The 27,553-nt window shown below is 41.1% G+C and overlaps 1 protein-coding gene across 1 annotated transcript; it reads right to left on the bottom strand.

Annotated features, from left to right (window-relative positions):
- Positions 1–1,868: 1,868 nt before the first annotated feature.
- trim62.1 (tripartite motif containing 62, tandem duplicate 1) lies at positions 1,869–26,865 on the bottom strand. Its single transcript, XM_029502897.1, has 6 exons — positions 26,835–26,865; positions 25,102–25,657; positions 9,320–9,415; positions 6,062–6,318; positions 4,885–5,000; positions 1,869–2,514 (listed from the first exon to the last, which is right to left on the bottom strand). Exons 2-6 carry the CDS (start codon positions 25,507–25,509, stop codon positions 1,964–1,966), a joined length of 1,428 nt encoding a protein of 475 aa, XP_029358757.1. The 5' UTR covers positions 25,510–25,657; positions 26,835–26,865; the 3' UTR covers positions 1,869–1,963.
- Between the last annotated feature and the right edge of the window lie 688 nt (positions 26,866–27,553).

The raw sequence follows: 27,553 nt of genomic DNA, 5'->3' as shown, positions 1-27,553 counted from the left end.
ATGACTGAATGGACTCCAGGCTCCTGCAGATCCGTGCAAGTTAAAACAAATACCCAGAATAGTTTGGAGATGCTCACAATTTGACTCTAGTTTGCGTCACACTACACATAATTGGAATCAGATCCTACAAAAACAAGGGCACTGACCTGCTTTTCTTTTAAATGGACAACACAGACAACACACGCACACGTACACAAATACCAAGATGTACAGCGGCAAAGGAAAGGTGAGGTGAGCTTTCTTTGTTCATTTGCGGACTTTCCAAAGAATTTTGTAATAAACACTTTTGGCTGTGGCATGGGTGTGGGCCATGAGGGCCAGATGGGGTTTATTAAGCACGACCAAAGCTGGATTTAAAACTACAGCTGAAGTACACCACTCAAGCATACCCATGAATATTCTCGCACAGACTCACACATGCTTCACTATGCTGGATGTAGCTGAGGGGCAAGAGCCTCTTAGGGCTGATTCTGCAGGACTTGTGTGCAACTAATGATAAACAAGAGCTCTTGAGGCACATGTGGCAGAGAAACATGGCTGAGCCTCAGAGGAATTATCAGTTATTTCATCATTACGTAAGACAGCAGCAGCCATGGCAATGCCAGGATCACATGAAATGCGCTCAAGTCCTTCTATCCGTGTGTTTTCCGTGATAACTGCCAACCTCTAAAACATACAGACTGACCCCATTTACATATATTATACCATTTACAATGCATGAGAAATTGGCCTCTGTAGCTTTTTTGGAGCAATATTGCATCAGATTTTCACATCTGTGAATTTTTGCTTTTAAAATCAGAGGTTGTACGTAGCTATGCACTCAGACAGCATGATTTCATCTTCAATGGAGCCATATTTCATAAGACAAAATGATCAAGCATCATGACTGGACCCAGAAATGTACTTGAATCCAACATTAAAGTTAACAAAAAGCCCATGGATATATGGCCTGCTGAGGGCCAGTGTAATGTGTTGATTTGGGGAAACTTGTGATGAGAGGCTCAAGCCATTTAACCCCGATACACTCAATACAAATATCAATGTCCTTTGTCCGTCAATAGCAGCATCTTCATCATCTGCCCTTCCAGACAGACCTTCCTATCACATGGGGTTACTGAACAGTGGACAGGGATGGGCAGCCAGTGAACTACATTTTCAATGATTCAGTTTGTTTTAGGTGACGTGCAGAACCACGGGTGCACAAACAGGGAGCTTTCCTTTCCTTAGACAGAAATAAAAAGTGCCAACAGACTCGACAAGTTAAAAATGTGGCCGAACAAATGCTCAATAAAAACAACCGACTGCTGTCAATTGCATTCCACAAACAAAGCACAGCACAGAGAAGACAACTGACCGGTCTCCTATGTCCTGCTTGGCTGGACAGACACAGGACGTCAATTAAGGGTGGGGTCCCCTGGGAATGTGCAAGGTGGGCCTGGATTCACTTTTGTGGGGCACCGGTGGCAAAGTGGGTAGAGTGCGCGCCCCATAAACAGGAGCTTCAAGGTTTGTGTTGGTGACGGTGGTACAGTTCCAGGTGGTGTTATGCCGCACTGTCTCTCCCCCATTTACTAACACTGATGTCCTACCAAAAAAAAAAAGGCCAGAGAAAAAAGCAATCACTTTCTCCTTTGAACATGCTGCCACAGACCCCAGGGGAGCCCAGGGGTCCCTCTGTCTTCATTTAGTGCCATCTTTTCAATGAAGGATGTGGAATAAGGCTCAAGTGCAGGCCGTTATTGTATGGTGGTCTCAAGTCACAAAAAATAACAGCACAGATTTTTAGAGCAACATCAAGCACAATTCTTAACTGCGAACTGAAAGAAATTAATGTTGGAAACACCCTGTTAATCATTTTTAAGCTGATCTTTTTTTTTTTTTTTTTTTTTTTTTGAAGTCCTGTGAATGTACCTATGATGGATTCATCTGTCAGGACAATTACAACAATGGATGTGTGTAGCTCTTAAAGGCGTACAGTGTTGATTCGCAACGGCTGCACGTTCTTTCCATTAGCGTGGCTCTGGCCGGGGCTGAAATATGGGAAGACCTTGGCAGGGAATTTCTCTCGGTAGGTGTAGAGCCAGGACATGTCTTCTGCGTTGTAGAAGATGAGTAGGCCTTTCGGGTAGTCCAGGTACACCCCCACCTTCTCCAGCTTGCTCTTCACATTGAGACGGGTCCAGGGCTCGGTGCAAGCACTGTACTGGTTCCCGTCGTGCATGACAATACAGTAGAAGCCGCGACTGGGCTGGATCTGGATGCTGCCCTTGCGACTGACTGTCTCGTTGGCCACACCGATCATCCATTGGGTCTTCTCTGACACCATCACTTCCCAGTAATGGACACCAGAGGCAAAGCCCTCTGCACCCAGAACAGACACCTCAACATCGAAACGGCGCGGGGAGTCCTGCAGTGGCTGCGGGTGGAGATTCCCGTAGGCCACGATGGTACAGTCGTCTGAGAGGATCAGTCTTTGGTGGGCAGTGATGGGGTCAAGGGCCAATGCTGCCGGCACTGAAGAGACAAAAAGGGAATGAAGGAAGTTCCAGTTTTATAAACAAGTTCAGCTTTTACTTTCAAAGGAAACACCGGAGAGACAAGAATTGGGCACGGTAACTCGGTAAAAACAAAGGAACACGTTATGATTCACCTGGGTCACACAGAAAAACAGGACTTGCGGTGCTATTCTCAGCCCCTTGTTGTTTTTAATCATTGCTGTGTGAACAGTTTGCTACTGACATGATCTGTGCATCCAGCCTTCTGAGCTACTTCACTGGAGAGGAGAGGTCAAGGCTTCTACCTTTTTTCCCCAGAACTCTGCATCCACAGGAACCTTTTCAAATCCCCTACAGCTTGTTAATGCCATCTATGATGATTTATTAAAGTATCAATCACAATCAGTGTTTTGGTTCCACAATACATCTCTGCCCACTATAGTAGGAAATAAAACCAGCAAATCACGTTATTCTCTATATTGCATGTGGAGTCAACCTGAAAACTGTTTTTGTGCCGTCAATACAGCTGTCAGTCAGCTGTCATGGCCTCTCAACTTGTTGTACGCACAGGTTGCATGCTAAATGGAGGAACGTCAGCAGCACTAATAAGGTGCTCCAGTCCAGCTTTTAATACATATTTCCAGGAACACAGTGGAGGTCCAGGTTGCTTTGGATCATCCGCAAATTTTATTTATCAGCGGAATAACTGAAAAATATAACAGATATCACAATTAGAATGGGAATGTTTTTCCAGTGGAAGGGAGGAAATCTTATTGTTTGTATCATCGTGGAATTCCCGCTTGTTGCCCAGCATCATGCTCCAACATTACCATGTCCAGATTTCTGCTCTTGGGGATTCAGCATGCAGCTACGTGTTCTCGGGCCAAGTGTCCCAATTCATCATCTTTTACCATCTTGTACCATTTTTTTTCCCCTCTCCTTTGTTTCACAAACAAAATGTCACCCCACCCACTGTTTCAGAGTAAATGATATCAGCTCAAATGAAACCATGTCGAGGCAACAGAGGTACTGAAAGTGAGATATGTTTCTATAATTTGGCTGAACCCCTTCAGAGCAGAGATCCTGGTGGAAACATTACAGTATATATTACACTACTGCCAGAGCTAGAGGTGATCAAAGTCCTACCCTAAGGTAGAAGATGATGGATGGCTTCTTGTAATACTGCACCCCAACTGCTGCTCAACTCTCGTTTCAGGAAAATTAAACTAGGAGTTATGCAACGTGTGGTACATTGAGTACACCATGATACATTTTTTATAATCTGTTTTTTTTCCTTCATGCATAAATGTAAAGTCTTTTATAGTCAAACGCTCTCCTGGGTCTCATAGGGCATCTCAATTTGAGCGGTACTGGACCATGTGAGGGATACAAACAATAGCGTGGAGCAGTAATTACAATGATGGGAGGAACAGCTCCACCTTTCTCTGCAGGCTCTAGGCGGGAAGAAGGCTGTTTCTCAGGTGTTTTCTGGGGGTTTGGAATGATATTATACTGAACAATAACAGCTTGTTCCCTTTGCTCTCTTTGCATAGGTGACTCAGGGACAAGTAGGAGAGGCATCTTTTCAGTTACTCTGTATATTTATCAGTGCGGATAAATGGAGGTGAAACGTCTGGCGACCGGCCAGCAGACAGGCCAACACCATCTACAGTCATTAAAATTGAGTGTCCCTTTGTGCCGTGCAGAGAAACAGGGAAGCACGCACACATTGACAGAGGGATTCTTTTGAAATTAGGGGGAATGAATGAATCAAAATGTTTATCTTTGAAAATTGTAAAAAAAAAAAAAAAAAACACACCATAAAAAAAAAAAAAGTATGATTACTATCATTGTCTGGTAGATATTCATCCAAACCATCCGTGACAACCAGGCCGAGGGATGATGGGAGGAATATCTCTGTTGCATCTCTGGTGACCACTGATGACGGATTGTAACCAATTGTTCCATTTGGCAGCCAATCAAGGCAGCCCGCCCCCCGCCCACCAAAAAACAAAAACAAAAACCACACATAACCAGCTGGAAGCTGAAGTGGGAGGATTGATTGAGGAGGGAAAAAAAAAAAATCCCCACTATATCATTTCAAATAATCTCATGTGAGAAAGGGATAGCTGTAGGGGAGAGGGAGTAGAGCTGCTCAACCGCAGTAAGGCTCACCACCCTCCAGGTCTAACCACAATTTCTCCGAGGATGGAGAGAGGTGCTCAAAACCATCCCTGCAATATTAATGCAGGCTCACTGCACCTGGCTGTGAAAAAGATTGGGACTTGTCTCTCAGAAGCACTGTGGTTTATAGGTAATGGACAGACACGTGAGTTACATGCTTAAGTATAATATTTCATTTGTTTTCACTAATGTTGACATACTGTACCTGGTGAAATGTCCTGGAAGAGTGACTTCCATATTGTGTACTGTAAGGGCCCCATGTATTTGGATGTAGGGAAGTCCTCATACGTCAGATTGGTTTCGTGTATCTTCCCTTTAATCCTGTGAAAGAAAAACAGATCAATCACAGTCTAAATCCAATTTGATGCTTTCTCCAAACAATGCTGTCTCCTATTCAGCCCACAATGTCGATACGTCAAGTAATTAATCTGGTTTGTGTGTCTGAACAGTGCTGTTATTGACATTAAAACAGCTTCCAAATGGCTACATGAATCTTGAGCAAAAGAGATGAATACATTAACGAGGGCATGCAGCATGCAGGGAGTAGGTTCAGCTCTAACACCATTTCAATATGATGAACCTCTGCATGAATCATTCAGTGCACTTCAGTCCAGAGTTCAGGCAAGACAAAGTAAGCTGGTTAGCACATCTCAGTCACTCTAAAGTATAATGGAAAAGTTCATGTCCTGCAACATGAAGTCACACATGAGACATTACCTCAAAGGCATTCAATCATTCATTCATGAAAAATGTGCTCCATTTCTAATGGTGCAAATCTTTGAATGACAATAGTTCTTCTGGAATCTTTTTAATAATGAAAGATCTTAAAGTTTCTCTATGTCACATGATGATGACACCATCACAGGCCACCTGCACTTGTAGACATGGATATGTGGGTAAGACATTGAACTACTGAAAGCCACCAGAACAGCTTCAGTGCTCCCCATTCTCCCTTAACTCTACAAATTCTCTGCACTCTATAAATCTGTTGATTTCTTCAGGAGGAATAAGCACATTTTCTTGCAGGTATTTCTTTCTCTTTCTTTCTCTTCTCTTTCTCTATTAGATTTTTTTTTGATGATGGTGGTTGAGAGCATGAGCTTTGATGTTGGTTCATTCTCAGAGGCTGCTGATGGAAAATTGCCTTTGGGATAAATCTGACATATCTGCATCATACTGATGTTACTGATGTTCTTTATAAATAAATTAAGTCCAAAATCCCTCAGGTGTTTAACTGTGTTCATGACTCTCCACAACTTGATGCGAGCTTATTTGACCAAAAGCTGTTTGTATTGCATCTTCTGTTTATCTTTATTATTATATTAAATAGACTTGCAGCTATGACACTGGCATTGCTTCACCAACTAATGCAGGTGGTGCACCTCTCAGATGTAACAGCCACTCCCTCCAGGAAATCATGTCGTCCTGTTTCGTTCAGACGCTCCTGCAGGATCTGGATGCCCTCCTTGACGTCACGCAGCTGCTGACTGTAGCGCTGGATCTTGTGCTCGATATCGGCAAGCTTGCGGGCTGTGTCCATCTCGAGCTCTTCCAGCATGCTCTTCTGACGTTCACGCAGGAAGCGGTGAAGGCGCTCAAATGCATCGCCAATGGTTGCACGCAGGCTCTTGGCTGAGGACTGAAACACAGGGACAAAAAAGAAGGAAAAAAAAATAATAATTTGAACTGTCATCACTGTAGAACTGTAAAATAGACTTTGTACCATTGTTGGTTTGTTGAGCATTTCAGTTTCAATTGCCTGTCTCCTAATTACATAAGTCAGTCATTCCAGGGCTTACAAAGTGCTATAATTTATGTTAATATAACATTAACATTCATTCCCTCGATGCATCTTGTACATGTATTGATTTTAAGTAGCTCTCCATAAACAATCAGAGTGGAACCATTTACAGAGAGCACAGGAGCTTTTAAACGGAAACAAACAAGAAACAGCTGTGGGGAATGTCCTGTTTTGTGATGTAAAGACAAGTAGACAGGCAGAGAAGCTGAAGTCATTACAGTCAGAGCCAAGTGCTTGGTAAAGGAAAGGAGACTGAGGGTCTGCAGACACTGATTTGTAGTTGAAGAAAAATAGTAAGTTGGACATCAAAGAGAATGAATCATCTTTGTGTTTGCAGTCTGAGTGTCAGAGAGAGAACCGAGGGGTGTGATGTGGAAGTCCTGTAAAAACTGCACACAGAGCGGCAGCACCTTATGAAGCTTCTGAGGAAAGCAAGCAGTGGACTTCATTCAGACATCTTGCTAAGATTTTGTCTGTTGTTGTCTAGTAGTTTTCTTTTCATAGAAAAAGTTGAACATGTTTTTACAAAGACAGAACGGTTGGAAAGGAAGCCAAACATCTAGCCTTTACAGAGCAACAGAGAAAATGAATGACAACTTAATTACTGAGTCAGAGTAAGATTCAGGTAACCAAGACTTCATATGAACTTTCCTCAAACCAAACATCCAAATTTTTTATTTTTTTTTCCCCATTTAAACTGCTTCTCTGACGTTAAGGAGCTGAAATTAGGAACTGTGATCTAGGGTTTAATTACACTTGCCTTCAAATTCAATCAACCCCCTCCCCCACCCCAAACAGTGAGCATGACGAGGTGACAGCATAAGGGAGGGGTAGGAAATCTTCGAACCCTCTGCAAGCATGAGAGCTATGATATTCCCACTATTATAGCTATGTCCTTAAGCGGCTAAACTTGGTAAAGAGAAGTAGCCATGCTATCATTCTCAGTGCCATATCTGCTGCTTTGGTCCAGCAGCCTGTGATGAGGCAGTGAGAGGGAGTCTGCACCCCCGCCCCAGAGACAGGAGGCTGGTTACCTTTTAGGGAAGTATGCAATTATCAAGTGAATCCCTGTGGGGCATGTGAATAGGACACAATGTGTACAATGGAGATCCTCCCAAACTCACAGAAACGGGTGTGAAATAGGCACATTCAGTTAAAATGAGAGCCGGCCTGCTGCAGTGCTTTTTTTTCCCCCCACTCAACCTTATTTGTGGTGTCGGAATAACTTGAAAAAATTAAACCAAAATTTACATTAACGCCTTATCAAATTGAACAGAAAATATGAAAACTTTGATAGGCAATTGCTAAGTTGTTGAGATTATATAAACAGAATCATAACAAGCAAAAACATGTTTTTTAAATAATTACTTTTAATGTGTCATAGTTTCATAGTAAAATTTTCTCTGTTTTCTCTGTTCATGAAGAGTGCATGCTTTGAAAAATGCTCTATAAAGAAAATATTATTCTTTATTCAAGTCATTCTGTCCTATAAGAACATGAACACCCATCAGTGTAGCATATGAATACACCAATGGGAAAGGAAATGTTAGAAGCCCTTCCCAACAGCACAAATCTACAAATCTGATAAAACAAAGATAACTTCAGGCAACCTATTGTGTGCATCTTTAGTAAGATGAAGAAGGGGGACATTTCATTATCAGCAGCTTAAATGCATTTAGGGATCAATGCAGTCACAGTGTGCCTCTCTTCAAGGCAGAGAACTCTGTGCAAATTGATGTAAATTTAATGAGAACAGCTCATTTCCAATGAGGAGTGGGGGTAGCTGAAAGGCCTGGAGTCAAAGTGAGTCTGGCAGTGAAGGATACTGCAGTGCAGAAACTGGACAGAAAGATGGGTGATGTAGTGACATTGGACAGCAGGCAAAAAAAAAACAAGTCACTAAACGACAAATAACGCTGATGGCGGCAAGATCGTGACTGCCAAACACTCTTACCTGGTTGATAGCTTCAGTGTCACTACAGGAAAGAGGAGGAGTGTGTGTCTGCATGTGTAGATGGAGGTTCGGGCTGACATAAAGAGTACATGCTGATGGTTTGCTGATTAAAACAAGATGTCAAGATTAAACAACTTCTCAAATCAATTTAGGTGTCAGGATTTAAGTCTCAGTCCAAGTCTGTTAGGAAGGATAATCAATAACTCAAAGACTGCACTCATTAAAGCAGACCTGTTTTTATTTTACTGTCATTTGGATGCATGGGATGTAAACAAGGATGTCATGACGGAGGAAATACCTACATGTTCAGTTAACACATTTGTTGCTGCAGAATGGCTTGTAAAATTGAAATGGGAATTCACTTTGTTGGCTTTATTGTTCCAACCAACAAACTCAGGAAATCAGTAATAATGTTTGTTATTTATAGAATGTCAAGATATTTTCTCCAGATTTTAAACAGTTCAGACAAAAGATATTAGAAGACCTACTACTACTACTACATTAAAGAAGCAGTATGTTCACAGTTAACAAGTTTGGGAATACCATCAGAGGTCCTTAAAAAAAAATGGCAGTTAATTGTGATCATATTAGTTGCTGGTTAATAAAGATTGTGTTGATTTAGTAAGCGATTACTGATATAGACCAGAGAAATAATTAGTGCTGAAATAATTAGTCAATTAATTAATAGTAAATTGTTTGTAGCCATTTTCATACTTTGTAAATTGAAAATTTATGGACTGACACCACCTTTGGTCCCCTGCTGCCGTTTTATTGATTATGCTGACAATGAAAATGCAGCAACTGGGGATATTCTTGGTGCTGATCCAGCTGTGTAAAGGATTTTTGTGTGTAAATCTCAGATTTGTCTTGTAAATGTTGCAGTACCTTAGTCTCAGTGAGTTGTCTCTGCAGGAGCTGCAGGGCCTCAGTGTGTCCCTTCTCACTGTCCTGCAGGGTGGCCAGCTGTTCCTTCATCTCCCTCTGCAACACAAATAACCAACAACAGGTCACTAACTGGTTACTGGACTTTTCCATCACAACTGCAGAATGAAACTCTGTTCAGTTCTGTCTTTTTAGGATTTCACGTTAATATTAAGGGCTTTTGTGCCAAAAAAAAAAAAAAAAAGCTTGTAAAGTGAGATTAATGATTTGTTAGATTTGTCATACATAGATCTATGTGATGATCTGTGAAAGCTGTATATAAAACATGTTCTTTCTCAAAAAAAAAAAAAACAAAAAAAAAAAAAAACTGGATACTGGCTATATTTTACTATAAACATCCCCTTCAAACTGATAGATAGGGGATTCTCCCTTAAACCAAGATGGATCACCACACTATTTATTGAGTTGGCTGAATATCAAAACCTTAACCACTATTATCATGACTTGAATTCAACAATAGTTTAATGAAATAAAGAAACATCTACATCAGGGGGAAGAATATTATTATATTGAATGATCTATAAACAACAAGGCTCCACATTAAATAGAAACTATGACTTTGGCCACAAGCCTGATTAATTTGGTCCCCGGTAAAGCTATCCTTCTGCTCATGTCGCCTGCGTCACCTTCCCTGTGACCCTCAGACCATCAAGTACCATGAACTCTTACTGCAGCAGAAATCCACCAAATGGGACTGTCATTTTAGCCTGTCTAATAAAACAACCATCTCTCGGGTAGCAGGCTAAAATAAATGCAAGGATAAATCTGATAGAATGTGAAAAATAAAAACAATTTGACAATTTTGTCTACAATATTAAGGAACAATTGAGATTAAGAAAGCTAGCCATGTATCAATTTTTTGTTGACTTTGATCATTAGCTGTAAAATTAGAAAGAGCAGTGGATTGTGTAGGATGTTGACGTGGAGGTATGTTTCTTCTCAAGGACAGAAACAGGAGAAAACAATGGTTGGTGCAGAGGGGGAGCATGACTCTCCATGTTAATGATAGGAGTGCGGCAGACTCTGCAGGTTCTCCGCCTCATTGCTACGTGCTCGTCTGCAGCAGGTCAAAGGCCGCTCCCACACACCGAGACAGACCAACACTGACAGACTGGCAGAGGAAACATGCTCCTCCACTCTTCTGTGTCCACATTGTCTGATCGACTGTTCAGAGCGGGGCAACTTTAACTGCTGCTGTCACACCACCAGACATATGCACTGACGTGAACCCAAACATCTCAGAAAACCTAAAGTCATTCACAGAATTTTTTTTTTTTTAATTAACTAAAAACTAAATTAACTAACCAGTTTTGTATCATCCTCTGCACTAGCACTTGTTGCCAATGTTAAATACATTAGAGGACTTGCACTTTAGACAGTAAAAAGATCCCCCCCCACCCCAAAACCCCCAAACAAACAAGTAAAAAAAATAAAATAAAAAAATAACCTTGGTGAAATCATCTTCATACACTTCAATCCCCTGAACCTCCTCCATAACATGCAATTACAAAATCCTCTAATCTTCCTGGAAGCAAAAAACCATCCTTTGAGCATCCTACAGAGAGAAATTTCTTTCAACATCTTTCCTACCAAAAACTATGGACAAAAAGCATCTGTGGTGACCATCAAGAGGAGCATACTTTATATTACAGCAAACAGACCATTATTAAGTGACAAAACGAAAGCAAATACTTCAAGTGGATGAATGCTGGTACAGTCAGAGACTCTCAGGGAAATGTGTGTGCGCAAGCAGGATGTATGTGCTTTTATGTTCCAAGTGAATGTGTCTCTCCTGTCCATCACATCTGGCCAACAGAAGTCTGAAATGACATTTCCTCAGGACATCAAATTGCTGGAAAGGTGGAGGGAGGGGGGGGGGGGGTTAGGGTTATGGGCAATGGCCAGGGAATTATAAATCTCATTTCCTCCTGCAGTCATTTCTGTTTCCCACACTCTCATCTCACTTTAGCTTTTTTGGATAAATATGATTGATTGGCAAAACAACAAAAAGAGTAAAACTGTGTACAGCATTTAAAATTTCAAAAAAAAAAAAAAAATGTTCCTCACAGCTGCGAGGTTGATTATAGTCAGCATCTCATTCAGGCTTTAAAGAGCGTTACGGGTTTCAAACTGCAAGTGACGACGAGGCGGTGAACAAAACAACATGCAGCAGTGTCACACCATGAATAATAAAAAGCCTACAGGATGGAGAACTTCCTCTCGCACACAGACATGAATAACCTCGAGTGATTTCACTCAAACTGATGACAGGAAAAAGAAAATTTGCAACTCATCTTACTGGAGGATGTGCCGAATAAGAACCATGCTTCTTCGACTAACAATTGCAGTGAGATCCCTTTCATGGCGTTATCATGCATCATGCAATACAAACCCCAGCAGTCCATAGTAACTCAAGGTACTAAAAGTGATTTTCACAGGGACAGTTTGGCATAACCTTCATGCAGCTGGTGTAATTCTGTAATGCAGATAACAGGATCAGTAAATAATATGCCAGCCAATAACACAACTGTGAACACACTGCAGCCGTTACAGTCAGCCAGTGAACTTTATAGGCTTGTAATTTAGCATGAAGTACATGTTGCTTACACCCACGTACAGCATCTCATGGGCAACACCATACCATTACTTCAAGGCCATCAGTCTAGTATTTTACATTAGAGGCATACCAGCAAGAATCATGAACATGTTACGCACTTATGGCAATGACACCTGCGTTAAGTAATGCACTTGTAGACTGACTACATTAATATTGCTTCAACATGTTGCTTATTTAGTTTGATCCAGGCAAAGTCTGGTGTGATTTCCTGTTTGCCTGGCCTAGCATCAAAATTGTAAATCCTACACTTGTGTGGTCCAAAACCCAGACAAAACTGTCTGGGACAGGGAGCTGGAGTAGTTTGTGTTGCAAAAGCAAAGTAAAAATACCACAAGATTATGTAATAGTAGACGCTATTTTAAAAAGCTATTTAAAAATGTCTGATGCTGATTGTGAGTTCTAAGATGGTCCCATCTGTGTGCAATAAGCACCATATGGCCTTTCTGGAGCATAAATTAATACTTAGAGTTAAATAAAGTGCAGCACAATAAACCTGAGTTGGAATTTGATTTTGACACCATGACAGCTCAGGATGACTTAATCAAAACTGTCAAATCCGTGAGCTGCCTCTAAGTCTATAATTTAACGCTTGTGGTTCTTGGCTCTAAGGCCAGGTGAGCAATTTTCAGTAGCTGTCATCTTTGAGCCCAGTATCCAGCTACTTCAACGTATGTGCGTTATAAAAGGCCTAAGAATATTAAAAAGCTGCAGACTGTTTTTTCCCCATTATATTGGACCAAGTGAACTGGAAATAAAGGAAATAAATATGTGGACATAGATATTTCATTTGTTTCAAAAGTAGATTCAATTGAAAGCATCAGAATATAAAAGAAAGAAACAAAACAGCAACAAGGAGGTGAAAAGTAATCTGCACAAGAGCAGATGTGTTTTCTGATTGACACACAAAGACCAGGAGTGAGGTGAAAATACACAAACAAAACCAACAGTGAAGAGGCCATCTCATCAGCAGTTTGTCCTGCTGAAACATGATGGCAAGCAACTAGCCTGCGTGCAGTCCTGTCTTCACAGTCTAGAGACGCTTCAACTGCATTCAATGCCAAACCAAGTGCAGCCAGGAGACATTGACACGGGCTGCAGAGAAAGGGATAACAATGGACCACAATGAGCAAACAGTGACTGAACTGTGATGTCACAACCACAGAAATACCTGTCAGCTTTGTGGTGGAAGGTGCAGGATCTGAAACCTACATGGTCATTTCTGAAAGATAGGAGGAACCCTAGCCGTTCTAAATGATTTTTAGTCATACATGTCATCATTTTCTTGGACAATTCAATAGAGGGTTGAGTTAATCGAGCTGTGCGCAAAGTCATGATAAACTTCGGGCCAAGGGATTCGAGGGCACTCATCAATACATTTCACCTGTCTGTCTGGCGTGATGACTGTCAACCCTCTGGCCTTGTGCTGCAGCAGAAACCAAAATGTGTGAAAAGGAACCAAAAAAAAAAACAAAAAAACAAAAACCAAAACTCCAAACCGCTGTCTCAGGCTGCAAACTCTGGTGTACTTTTTTCTGAGACATCAAATTGAGCTCAAGCTGTGCCTTACACCCTAAAGCCTTGTTTCCTCTAGCATCAGCATAGTCTGTACACTCTTCAGAAGAACGAGTGTGTCCCTGCAGCCGGAGCGCAGCCAGCAGAGGAGGCGGTGGCGGCTAAGCTGACTGAGCAGTTCTGGCTCAGAGGTATGGAGGACAGACCATCAGTGTACTACATCTGTCCTCGACAGTGGTAGGCAGAGACAAAAGCAGCTTGCTCAGTATCTGAGTATGCTTCAGCTAAAATGTCAACAAGCATCTCAGGGGGTAAAATGGACCATTCCCTCCTGAGCCAGTACCTTCTGGTAGTTGTAGAAAGACATACAATTCAATTTTAAGATTTCACATGATCAGCATGCAAAGACCAATTTAGGCATTTTATAGCCTAGAAAATAAACTGATAAATTCAACAAATTAATAGATAGTGAACATTTATAATATTTTTAATGTCAGACATCAAACACTAAACTATGCCACAAGACAAGTAAGGTGAACTTTTTTTCCAAATATATTTAATTTACGATGTTGAAAAAAAAAAAAAAAGCAGAAAAATTGATTAATGAAACTATTAAAAGTTTTAGCATTCTTTGCTGGATAAATTAAAAGATAATTCAGACATAATTTTATGTTAAGTGCTCTGGTTTAATTGAACTGGACTTATTACTTAATTCCTGTAAATATATCTGACCCCATAAACATCAGAGAGGGAAAAAAAAAAAAAAAGAGAAATCCTCATTAGGTCATATTACTTAACAGCTTTTTTTTTTTTTTTTTTTTTGGTAGTTTCAGCACAATTTTGATTCTAATTCCTTGAAATATGAGCCAGACCTATTGTCCCAAATGACCCCTACATTCACAGCTTCTCCACAGGAAACATTTTGTGAAAGCAGTGGAGATGAGTGGAAGTGCTAATGCTGGAGGCCTCCTCCAGTCCTCTGAATATAGGGCGCATCATGCAAATGATGAATTCTCAGAGGCTGTTGCTCCACTTCCTGTAGTGAGGAAGGGCACACAGTATGCAAATGTATTACTCAAAACATGAATAGCTAAAGACTAAAATAACAGCATGTCAATTTGAATAGTTTTCATCGTTAAATGGGGGGAAATAAAACGGATTTTGGAATTGCTGACAAAGGGACAATAGGGTCTACACACTAAGCTGAGGGAGCAGCATTTTATTACAATGCTGAAAAGTAGGTGAATGTCTGACGGTTTGAAGAAAGACAGGCAGGTCTCAGTCATCTGTGTGTGTGTGTGTGTGTGTGTGTGTGTGTGTGTGTGTGTGTGTGTGTGTGTGTGTGTGTGTGTGTGTGTGTGCGCGCGTTATGTTAGATAATCTATACAGTACAGGACAAGCCATTTAAGAGGAACACAGAGTTTGTTGTTGGAAGTTGAGTGGAAATCTGAGAAGTGTGGAGTGATAAGAGCAGGCCTGCTGCTTGTATAAAATCACCAGCCTGACAGAAGCTACTTAGCTTCACCTTCAGTCCCGAGGTTGTTACAGCACGTCTCCTCCTGACTGCCAAGCAGAACTCGCTTCTACATCGCTACACATAAATCTCACAGCTGAAGTTGGGAATGTATTTGACAGTTTAAACGGTTACATTGCCTGATGTGAAACATTGTTCTCACTACAGCAACCAGTTTCAACTCATCTCTAAAGAAAAAAAATTCAAAAAGAGCAAGACCCTGCTCTTACAGACGCCTGTACATCATGCCAGACAACTGATGAAGGAAACAACATTAACATTCAAAGAATTTGCTTCCTTTTAAAGCTGTGATTCAACCATGAATCATTGATGTCGGTAATTATTTCCAAATTATCAGTAAAACTGGTTTAAGAAGCTAAATTTGGAAGCACCACCTGGCAATGCGCAACAATACTCAGACCTCAGAGTTCAACAATTTTGAGTTCATGATTGAAACATTTAGTCATTAGTTCTGTCTTCTGGCAGTATTCAGCAAAGAGCAATGTCCATAAGCCCTGCACCATCATGGATCAAACAACTTGGCTGGAGTGGAGGTGAGTGGATGATTGAGACAAGGACCCGTAGGGAGATTAAATCTTTTTGTGGAGGTTTTCTGTACCATTTCCTTCCCACTGTAATTCAAAAAGTCTAATGACAGAGCGTTACAGCAAAGCCCAAAAGGGAAATTTGTGATTGATGGTACTGACTGGATTTGACAGAGGGGACAGAGCAGTGATCCACGCTGAAAAGATAGATTGCTTTAGGAGAGAGTACTGGTAAATTTCCTGGATATTTTATTGGTTTCATTGATGAAACTAAATCTTGGGGCAGCAGGGTGCAGCGTTTACCACCATCACCAAACAGTCAAGAGGTACTGGGTTTGAAACTGCCAACTGGCTTAGAGGTTTCTGTATTTAGGTTTCCTCCCACAGCCCAAAGACTGTTGACTCTAAAAAGTTTGTTATTGTCCAATACGGCTTATGATAGTAGTCCTTATTTCAGGTCTGTGACTGACTGACGACCAGTCCAGGATGAACCTTGTCTTTATAAAGCAAACTGGCAAATGGTTGTTGCTACTGGATGAACTCAAGCTTGTTTTGTTTTAATCCAATTGGAAATTCTTGACCAAATTGCTTTGTTGTTTAGTTTTTGTTTCTTTCCATCACTTCAAGGTTCAATTCCACCATTTCAGGATTCCCCTGCGAATTTTCAGTGGAGACCACTTTCAACAGCTATAGTTGGAGACTCCACCTCAGCCTTCAGAAATAAACACAAAAATACTAAGCTCATATGTGGCCATAACAACGTGGCTCTGGAGAACTGCATTTCCTGCCAACACCATTATCTCTTTTCTACTGTGGGGCAACTTCATTCTGTCGACACACAAGGCAAACACACCCTGGAAATGACCCTCGGATATGTCTGACTGCCAGCAGATTTTCACCACAACCAGATACAAGCTCATGTCATCTTTTAGTAAAAGCTTCTTAGGATTAATCAAAACTCTAATAGTCAGCATGTTGTTAATATAAAATCATGTAGTTAAGTGTCAGGCGCACAAATGACCTTGTGAAAAAACATGATGTGGTTGCATGCCAGCCAGCACCACACGGCAGGGATAAACAGATTTGTTTGCTTCTACTTCGTCTCAGTGGCAGGGGTGCAGCTGGAAGCTATTCTGTTGTAGCTGTTGTGTATGCACTATGCAGCTCTATCTGACCAAATAAAGTGTGTATCTGCTTCTCTTTCCCTCAGTCCCCTGACATCAAATAAATATTTGGGATCTTTTGTCAAGTCACACTCTAACAGACTGTTTCTGCTGACACTCAGTACAACTCCATGAATTACAAAATGTATTACTGAAATAGACAGTGCTCCCAATGATGGCGAATTTTTTTTTTTTTTTTTAATTCAACAATTGTAACTTAGATGAAAAACATGGGGGGTTGCACATTTCTTTGTTTCCCCATTGCGTTGTAACTGTTGTGGAGAATTATGGTATTATGGTACTTTTATATCAAGATTTCTGTCTTCATGTTCAGAAAAGCAAAGCTAAAGCTGTGCTTCAGTTGTTGAGAGAGAGAGAGAAACAACAAGTTAAATCAGCTCAATAAACTCTTCAGTCTCTGCCTGCTCTCTGTGATTACAAATGCTATGTTCAATGTGGGCCAAATTCAAAATTTGACTTTCTCATTTACATGTTTTTCTGTTTATGTTGTCAGATAGTTAAGTGAGCAGTCCTATGCGATTTATTCACTCTGCAAACTGCTTTCAGCTCAGTTGTTCAAGATGTCAAACATCAGCTTAGTGTGCACAACAGCGCAAAACAGAGAGAAAACAATATTTTTCCAGTATTAGCTGGTGCAGGGTGGATGCAGACTGGAAGAAGAGCCTCCAAACATCCCAAAACCTTTTCACAGCGCTTCACAAGCTTTAATATCTTTTAAATGAAGCGGCATCTTTTAAAACCACTAAGTACATTAAATTACCTTATGACAGCATAACTCATTACCCAGAAAAGGCAGCAACTTTTGATTTCTTTGGAATAGAAGGCCTTTTTCAGTTGTATATAAAAGGTTCCTGATTAACACTGAAATACTTTTTACAGTCCTATGAATTATGCCAGAGTTACACCTAACCCTTACTGTGAATCTGCATCTGCTAAACACCTCAACTGTAAATAGCTGCAAAAGCAGGCAACCTCTTTTCGTGTGCAAACTGTGAGCAACAATGAGTAGAGGACCCAGGCTGAGGACAGCTGGTTGTTCGCCATTGATTAGCCTGACCCCAGATGCACACTAAATGCATTATGGGAAATAAACAAGCTCTAAGAATACCTGACCAGAAAAAGCTTAATTTGGCTACAACTTTAACTGGAGTTGGAGAGAACACATTGTTAATGGTGATATTGATTACTGCTGTTTCATTGAACACCATTTGCGAAGCCCATATGCACAGTTAGACTGAGATAAAGCATGTGGGAGATTTCCCAGCATCTTCGCATCAATCATCTGTCCCTGGGCACCCTGCCTGAGATGACATGCTACAGCTTTATGGGTAATAGAACTACATTTTGACTTCCTCATTCAAAGGCAAGTGGCATTTAAACATTATTAGGGGCCAGCTCTACTCGTCATCACTGCAACTGGTTCAATCTAGGAGGCCGGTCAGATCTGGCTGATTGATTGAGCTGTAAACAAGTACTCCTATCAGCAGCATGTCTAATTAAATCATCTGCAGCAAATCATGGACACAGGGAATTACAGGAGATTATGGTCCATTCCAGCCCTGTGCAGACCCCTGAGAACAATGGCCTGTAATCTGTCCTAATTCTCCAGCTAATCAACCAATGCGTGGCTCAGAGTCTAATAGCTGTGGCAGTTCACATCCATACAGAAATCAAACTGACAGAGACAAAATGAAAAAGCAAAGGACACTGAGCAATAACCACTCTGCATTCACTCACCACTGGTTTACACTGAATCTTTTAACATTTGCCAGGGTCTGTGATTGTCTCAACCTCTCATTTCATATTCAGTACTTGTGATGATGCAGTTGAAGAAAGAGTAATCATTTGTGCAACACATTTTTCCACCTGGTCTTTCATTAGTTAATATCTTTTACAGCAGTGTCACTGGAGTGCAGGCTGCACTCCCTGCTGACCTGCCTCACATTAGAAAGGCCAGGGCTTGGCATTAAGCCTCACTTTAAGCAAAGCACTTCCCCTTTCATTCACTGATAATCAAATCTCTGCTCAGCAGTGATTCCCCCACCCCCCTTCTCTGTCAACCCAAGGCAGTCACATTCGCCACCTCTGTGCCCAGCAGGTTTTAACTCACTGACAGGGAAGAGTTCAAATGCATACAGTGCATTCAGTTCTAGTGAATCATCAGGAACAGTCATACAGGAAGTGTAGTGCTTATACGTCTTCAAATCATTCGTGATGAGCAGATATACTGTCAGTTTCCAGTTTATTCAACTCTTAAGATTTGAATAAACTGAGCACCTCTCCTCTTTTATTGCAGCAGTTTGAACAAAGGGTGAACATTTATGAAGGTGGGATTTATTACAGGGCTGTCGTACGAGATTGTGTTGGCTTCAGTTGTTCCTCCTAAAATGGTAATCAGGAGTACATGTTAAACTGTGCTCATGACGATCAACCTGTTTATAAACAAAGCATTTAGGTTTCTTTACCTGGGTTCAAGAGCTTCTTAACTTGCTCTTGGCTTCCTACAAGACTAAACTCTCATTTGGCTTGACAGGGGCTTTTAAAAAAATTTATTATATTTGTCTTACAATATTTGTGGATAAAAATTCACATCTTATATAATGGAGCTATTAAATACATTTAAAATGAGCCACTACGCACTAGAAAACATGGAAAATGGTTAATCCAATTTTTCTTTACAGAAGTCCTCCATAAACATTTCCCATGCCTAACAGATTTCCAGAGATCTGACTCACCTAAGTGCAAGCCAAAGTAATCATCTAAGCAAGACAAAATGTTCTATGTGCAACAACAGCATCCTTTCTTTCCCAAATCATTGAGGCCACTAATTTACCAACAGCATGGGCTGAAGTAAATACACATCCTGCCCAAATCATCATCAGCAGTACAAGTATTAAGTGCAGGACAAGCTACTGTTTCTCTCGACAAGGATATTTTGTCTGCACTACTCTGATAGAATATGACTGCTGTGTCTTTCCCCATGGCTCCAATTCCACATGAATGCTGCCTCTCTGCCACACCAATCTGACTGGCCGCCAAGCTGGACAAACTCATTTGTTTGGGGGTGGGTGGGTGGTGGGAAATTAACAGGGCAGGGGGCTGGGAACTAACTTCTTCAAAAGAATTGGTAGCCAAACAAGATCTGTGGCATTTAATAAAGTGCATACCTCAGGAAGGAGGAGAAGCTTACTGAGAGAGAAGACAGCACAGGAGAGAGAGACAGAGCAAGAGAGGGAGCTGCTACAGGAAAGGATAGCAGACTGAGACGAGCCACAGGGGAGATGGCAGCCGTGGGTGCCCTTGAAATTGCCTGACTCATTACTGCAGCAGCACGGCCATGTGTGGTGATGGCAGGCTCAGACAGAGAGCTCTCGGCTGGTTTTTGACAGTTGGTGAGTGAAAGACAACCCTGTTTTAAAGCCCACCAGAGGAAGACCAGAGGAAGGCTGGCGTGCTCATTCTCCCTTTCTAAACACCACCATGCATTGCGGTGAGGCAAATGAGAAAAATGCTAATACATTTTCATGATTAATCCCATGTTGTTGCTGTGATAAGGAAAAAATAAATAGGAAGACTTTAGACTTTATTGATGGAGGAAAACACGCAAATGCATCTGGACATTTTGAGTGGCAGGTCTGTGTGGGAGACTCACTGCCACAATAATCATTTAATTCTTCAGCTGCGTGGGCTTTAGTCAAAGTCAAACCAGCATCACTGCGCAGCTGCAATTCTTCTCTCTCATACCAACTAGTATCTATAGTGTGAGGGAAAAAAAGTTAAGCTCCCAAATATGCATAGATAACCGGATGCTGTAGTTTGTCATCTGGTTTTGCACCACTGTCAAGTAGAGCGTAAAGATGTCCCTAGGGCAAGAAGACAGCATGAAGAGTTTGACTCGCCCAGCAATACTGTGGTTGCACAGAGCCCGCTAAGAGTTTCAATCATCACAATTAAAGGTACAGAGGCCACTATGGCTTCCACTTTGTCCTCTGCAAGAGCTGACTGCCAACTTTATGCCACAGTGGTGTGATAATAATTACAGAGCTTCGTCCAGCCCCAATCTGGGTTACTGCAATCCAGCCAACATCTATTTAAAATGGCGCCAGTGCTCCAAGTGTAGCATGACAAAGGGGACTTACCTCATCAGGCTATGTATCCTAAAATAAAGGCATTATTTCACAGAAGATAAAGCACACATCTCCCAAAGTGAAGGAATGAGGCTTGGTAGATAAAAATATCTGTCTTCTCAGTTATAAAATGATCTAATGGCTTCAACAGGACAGAGGGACAGCCCAAAAAAATTCCACAACAAATTAAAAGATGATTAAGATTATGTATATGAAAAATCTGGAGATTTCTTATTTCTGATGAATTTGGCTCTGAAGTGTTTTACATTCAAGACATTCTAGATAATTTTTCATTAAGAGGGCATTCTGCTTTTGCATATTAGGTTTAAATGGTATTTAATATTGTCCAATAGGATTGGTGGAATAAAACTCCTACTCAGAATGCATTAGTTCCCTGTGAAATCTCCACTCCCTGAAGCAAATGGCACAGCCTGAATCAAATCCTCCTCAATCCTACCTTAATGTCCTTTATGTTAAGCACCCAAGCAAGCAATTATGTGTTGAGTGAATTTTTGTCAAATGTTTATGCGTCACCCTGCGACAGTCGGGTGTTGGATGTGTTTGTGCATGACAAATTTGGCCCCAGGAACATGATGGAGGAAGAGAATGCAAATCAGCAGGATTTAAAGCGCTCCACACAGCAGCAAGACTCAGAACCTAAGGTCATCAGAGTGACATGCCAGGCTAAGGAGATTACAACCAACCAAAGGCTGAACTCATCAGTGGACACTGGCCAGGCAAACACACCGTCAACACACAGTTAAAGCAGCGGTGGCATGACATAACAGAAGTGGCATTTCTGAACCCTGTGGAGGTCTAGTCTGATTACCAAATCTCAGGCTCTGAATACCTGAATGTCGTGTAACAATGAGTCAAAACTCATCGTATTATTCTGCTCCTTTAGCAGCTGATGTGGTAAGATGATCTCACAGGAGACACTGGTGAGAAAGTAGTAGTAGTAATGTGGAATTATTATTTCTCAGATATCAGTATGTCATTTTAATATCTCCGTGGGAAAAGAAAAATCACAAGTCTTTACGGAAATTTAAGCAATTTCAACCAAACCGCACACTTTGTGTGAGCTCTCAAAGTGTCAAACAATTCAAACACAAAGAGGCTAAGCTTTGGCTTTCAATCTACCAAATCTCTTCCCCTTCAACAGCTAGTTTTCCCACCCTCCAAAAACTGAAAGGTTCTGTTTGAAAGAGGCCACCAAGCTGGCACAACATGTGCCCCTCTGGTGTAGATATTCATAGCACTGGAGCAGATTGGTAATGCACTTTAACACATCCTCACTATGTTGTTCTGCACTTTAGTTGAGCATTGTCAGCATTGTGATGCTGAACGCGAAATTAGTGCCTCCAGACAGAGCTCTCACACATTAATTTCCATCAGACACAGCTCGGGACTGTTCAATGGAGTGAAAAGGCACATAACAGGTTTTCTTAAACTTGTGAGAAGACTAATATCACAGGGTTTACTGGTACAGTGGAGATATTCTTAAATTTATCTCTAACGATCATGACAGAAAATAATTGTAATGCCATCTGCTGCATTGGTCTTAAGTTTGCACTTGTCTGGTAAGAATGAGCTGTTACACTTGAAGATCTAAAACAGTGTGTATGCCAAGCTCATCATGGGATATGGTTGTTTCCGATGAGGCCCCGTGTGTACTCATGCACTCTCTCAGTATTGTAGATCTGGGAAGCCTCCAAAGCTGCTGCCAGAATACCAAATGCCAGATCACAGCCTTGAATGGAGCTCCAACCAGAAGGACAAGCTGTTGTCCAAGAAAAGAGAAACATCTTGTGTTGGGCCTAATTACTTCTGCTCCCAGATTACACAGTTTGACCTTTCTCAGGGTTTCACCACAGAGCTGAAATTAAGGAGAACAGCACTATTAATTATATTTAGCATAGATGGGTACAACTGCGGCTCTGTCCTACCTATTGACTATGTAAAGTATTAATTGAATAAATTGTAACTGTGTTTTATTCCATGGTTAACACCTTTAACTTTTCCTCATAAATACAACAGAACAAATTGGCTATAATCCAGATCAAACATTATATATATTTTTTTATTTATTTATTATATTTTCTAAGACTATTAAGAGATGGATTTTGCCCTTACTAATAAAGAAAAAGCATAACAATGATGTCAGTAAAGATGCAACAGCTGTATAGGGGAGTTATCGTAAGACTTACTACTTACTACTCCAAGTTACAGGTTGAAATACCTGTATTTATTTGCACTCCGACAGCTTTTTGTTCATTAGAAATATAGCTCTGACTGCCTCTCACCAATAGCTGTCAAAGAGGACAATGCTTGACCTATCTAAATCACTGCCACTCTGGTTTCTGGAGTCTAAATGGTAGATCTAGACAATATGAGCTAAAATCTAGGACAACAGATACAGATTTACACAATGCTAAATATCCATACATTTGTGTAAGATCGGATATCACAACTTTCTTTATCGTCCATCCTCATTAATCACAGTATTTTTGCACTGGACTACCAGCTAATATTTTGCCAGTTCCTTTCTCCATTCAGGGTATCATTCAAAAATCAAATGGATGATATTCCATTACGGTGTCTTCCTCTCTCTGATCAAATATGGTTTATAAATCTCTTGCAGTGTGCATACAAACCTACTCATTGAAAGAACAAAACGACTGCAGGATCTCCATGCCCTCAATGCTCTAAATCAAAAGGGGCATAATAGGTCAGTGAAATGAGTAGACCATCAAAGAAATAGTCTCTTCAACCAAATGCAGAGAAAATGCAGTGCGGGGTCTGCTGCAACTAGGGGGATAAACATTCATAATCACAGACTACGGGGTGAACTAGCAACACTTTCTCTCATCAGAAACCTCAGTGTTGTTTGCCAAAAGAACTGTGTATCAAATTCTTTTTCATCTACCTTAGTGAGAGCAGAAATAAAATCAGACCACATAACATTTGACTAGCATGTATTTCTATGCATACTGGAACACAGAAGGAATGGGATTACGAGATTTGTTTCACAGTTATTGGATTTTGGCTCAGTAGGAATGGAATTATCCAAACAGCGAGAAGAACGCAAACACTGAACCAGCCCTGTTAATGTGGAAAATATGACTCAGTATAAACACATATGACACTTCAGCATGTGCTTTGTAGAGCAGTTCATCAAAGCTACTGTCATGAAAAGTTTACTAGCTCATTAAGAGGCTCGTTATTTTTTCCTCACATTCTTAACCCTAAGCACTGGTGCATTTAAATAAACTTCATTTCTAAGCCAAGATCTCTGCACAGAAACAACCCATATTTCTTATTTAATAATTTTTAAGTATTTCTGTGGCATTTTGGGCCAAGAGTAGTCAAAAGTAAAATGGTATGTCAGTAAACGCAAGGAGAGAGATGAATGTAGACATAAAGTCTGCTCACGCATGGAAGCTGCATTATAGCTCATTCATTCATTACATGTATGTGTAAAAACTAGTGGTGTAGCAGTATGTGTATTCGTACCAAACTGCTTGGTACGAACATAAGTGTACCAAACTAAAACAAAGCAGAACTAGACCCCAGTCCTAGTTTCCTCTGGCTAACGGAACACTATTGCAAAGCCCGGTGTGTTGGTGTTTTTTTTTTTTTTCCAATTTGAAAATAAATGAAAAATGCAACTATGTTTTGTTTTTTTTTTTGCATATTTCTGCATATTTAGCGAACCGTGATTTAAAAAACGAGGGAAATACCGAACCATGACTTCAGTGTACCATTACAGCCCTAGTGAAAACAAACAGCTCTACATCGCTACCTTGCAAGTCTTTCTAATTTTTCTGTAATATTCCAATAAATGTATGCTTGTAAAATGTCAACAGTTGGCAACGTAAATACAGGAGATTTATTACCTTGAATAATTAATTGCTTCAGAAGGCATGACACTGAAGTTAACTCACAGATCAGTCAGGTAATGTGGGCATCAGAGAGAGAAGAGTAAATTACATACATCTCATTCCTCACCACCTACTGTACCCATATAACTAAGATGAAAAGCATAGAATTGGCACACTCTTTCAGTAGAGATGCTCTGTGACAGTAAACGGACAGAGGCTGAACTGTCTGGGCAGCACCCACAGAGTCAGTGAGTGCAACTGGCTGAACATGATGCAGAGTACTGACAGCTTTTAAGAGTTCAGCTTCACCCTTGCTAATGAGCTGTGTGTATGTGCTCCATCTGACCTGTATCTCCTCAAAAGCCTCGTCAATAGTAGTGACTTGGTGCTGCTCGTGCAGTGCTGGCTCGTCGCAGAAGAAGCACACCAGACTTTTGTCCGTGAGGCAGAAGAGCTTGACCTTCTCGTGGTCCTTGCAGGGATAGGGGCTCCTTTGAGCGTTAAGGATGGCGTCCAGCGGGAAGGCCGAGTAGCGCTCCACAATGTTGGACAACTTGAGGCTCGGGGAGAGGAGAGGATCGGTGAAGGTTCTCCGGCACTCTGGGCAGTCTCTTGTTCCGTGGGGCTCCTGTCTGCTCCAGTGTTCAGTTATGCACTTTCTGCAGAAGTAATGCTCACAGCCAAAGCTGACCGGGTCCTGGTAGATACTGAGGCAGATGGAACAGAGGAGCTCATCCTTCAGACAGCAAGCCATTTGCAAAGGCGAAGACTGATCTGCATCTAAGAGGGCACTGCACTGGAGCGGAGTGTACTTGGTTTAATCTTCAATCGAGTGGTTCACTGCCATGTAGGAATGAACTGACAAGATCTTCAGGAATCTTGCGATTTCACCTTTATTGTTCCTATTGAGACATAACCAATAACAGCAATGAGACGACAATGATTTTTCATAAATAAATAATGCTAGTATCTATCACATGGCCTTACATATTTATAGTAGACAAATCATTAACTGACGAAGATGGTTACACATTGACAAAAAGGCTGTCGATAGCAGTCAATTAAGTATATAATCAGATGCCAAAGCTGGCTATCATGTCACCCAGATATCACTGGTTACAGCTGAGTTTAAACGTGGATCTGTGACTCATCTGACTGAAGGAAAAAAAAAAAGAAAAAAGAAAAAAATGTGCAAATTAATAAATTGTTTTCACATTTCCCTCGCAAAAAAAATAAATAAAATAAATAAATAAATAAAAAATGGGAAAATCACTGGTTGTCTGGTTCATAAATTTAGATGGTTTCATTGGCTTAAGTTAAGTCAAAGTTAAAAATAATAACGTAATATTGGATTTTTATTTATTTTTTTTTAATAAAAAGGCATCGTACTGTTTGAAACACTCTTATTGCATTTCTTGCACATTTAGTTTTCAGTCCTTTCACACACGATCAAGCTGAGCAAACGAGCAAACTGAACAATTAAGGTAATAGATGCAATCAGAGAGTGGACACCCAACAACAAACTGCTGGTGGAAGGACCTGCGGGATCTACCTTATTCCCAGCAGCATGTCTCAGTTTCTCCAACCTTTCCGCACGGATTTCAGCCCGTTCCGTGCACACACCGCCCGCAGCGATCAACAGGGAAACACCTGCAGCGGTCTTACCTCCGTCCTCGTCTTCCTGCCTGCTCCGTGTGAAGAAGCTTCCCTTTAAATTCCCTGATGAAGAAGCTTTTAGGAGCCAAAAACAAAAAAAAAACAACCCCATCAACTATACGACCTATATACGCGCTTTACCGTAAAATACGAGCTTTTAAACGGGCTCAATCCACCTTCCTCCCGAACCGGGTTTGTAAACACAACCGACCGGGACCTTCGGCACCTCCAGCCCCAGCGGGGGAAGAGTGGGGGCGCACACACACACACAAATGAGGACAAAAACACTACCTTAACGAGATGCATATTTTATAAAGGATGGTTGCGAGGGGGGCGTTGGAGCACATAGAAGGGGACGCCATATTTTTATCCCAAGTCATGAGCGAAGAAAGTGAATAAAGCGGAGAAGAGGACACAACTTACCGGCCTGACCGCGGCGGCATCAGTGGCTCCGATGTGGAGTCTTTTTTCAGGAAGGAGAGCAACACACAGCGGCAACGGACCCGACCAACGGGGCACAGCTATGGGGGATGAGAGCGGCGTTATGGTACACTAAAAGGATGACGGCAGGCTAGCTTTAACTGTTTATACAGAAGGAAATGGTTAAAATGTATCTAATATAAGGTTTAAAGTGACTTTTTATAACTAAATATTAAGCATTAAAAAACTAATAAGCGTCTTACCCCCCCTCTAAAAAAATAGAGTAGTTCAGACTTCCCCGGTTAGCATCGCTGCTTAGCCGCCTTGACTACAAACAAACAAACAAACAAACCAACACAGGGCCAGAATTAAATAGATACATCCCACAATAAAGCCAGAATGAGAAGATGACTTTAATTTGGCTGTCACTTTTCACGGAGAAGTGAAAAAAACCGGAAGACAGCTGCCCTGTCCACCATTAACCAGCAGGTGTCAGGAGCGTCTGCAGAAAAGGTAACCGGTCACCTTTAGCTTTAAACCCAGCCAGCTGTCCGGGTGTAAGGGGAGTAAAGAGGCACTTCGTAGGAAATCTACAGCTGATTGGAGCAAAAATTTACATTGAGTAACTTAAAACATCAATCACTTTTCTGCATCTTATCTTGGTCCAGGCATGGTCAGATTATGAGACAATGGACATAAGCAAATAAAAGGCCCACCGGCCT

Source organism: Echeneis naucrates, chromosome 5, assembly GCF_900963305.1.
Source record: "Echeneis naucrates chromosome 5, fEcheNa1.1, whole genome shotgun sequence".
In the NCBI taxonomy this organism is placed as follows: Eukaryota; Metazoa; Chordata; class Actinopteri; order Carangiformes; family Echeneidae; genus Echeneis; species Echeneis naucrates.
This window is presented reverse-complemented; position numbering and strand designations above follow the sequence as displayed.

Coding starts and splice junctions, on each gene's coding strand:
- trim62.1 (XM_029502897.1), bottom strand. CDS start 25,509: ATGGCTTGCTGTCTGAAGGATGAGCTCCTCTGTTCCATCTGCCTCAGT. Junction 5,001..6,061: donor GTGGCTGTTACATCTGAGAG/GTGCACCACCTG, acceptor TTTCTTTCACAG/GATTAAAGGGAAGATACACG. Junction 2,515..4,884: donor CTTCCAGGACATTTCACCAG/GTACAGTATGTC, acceptor TTGTCTCTTCAG/TGCCGGCAGCATTGGCCCTT.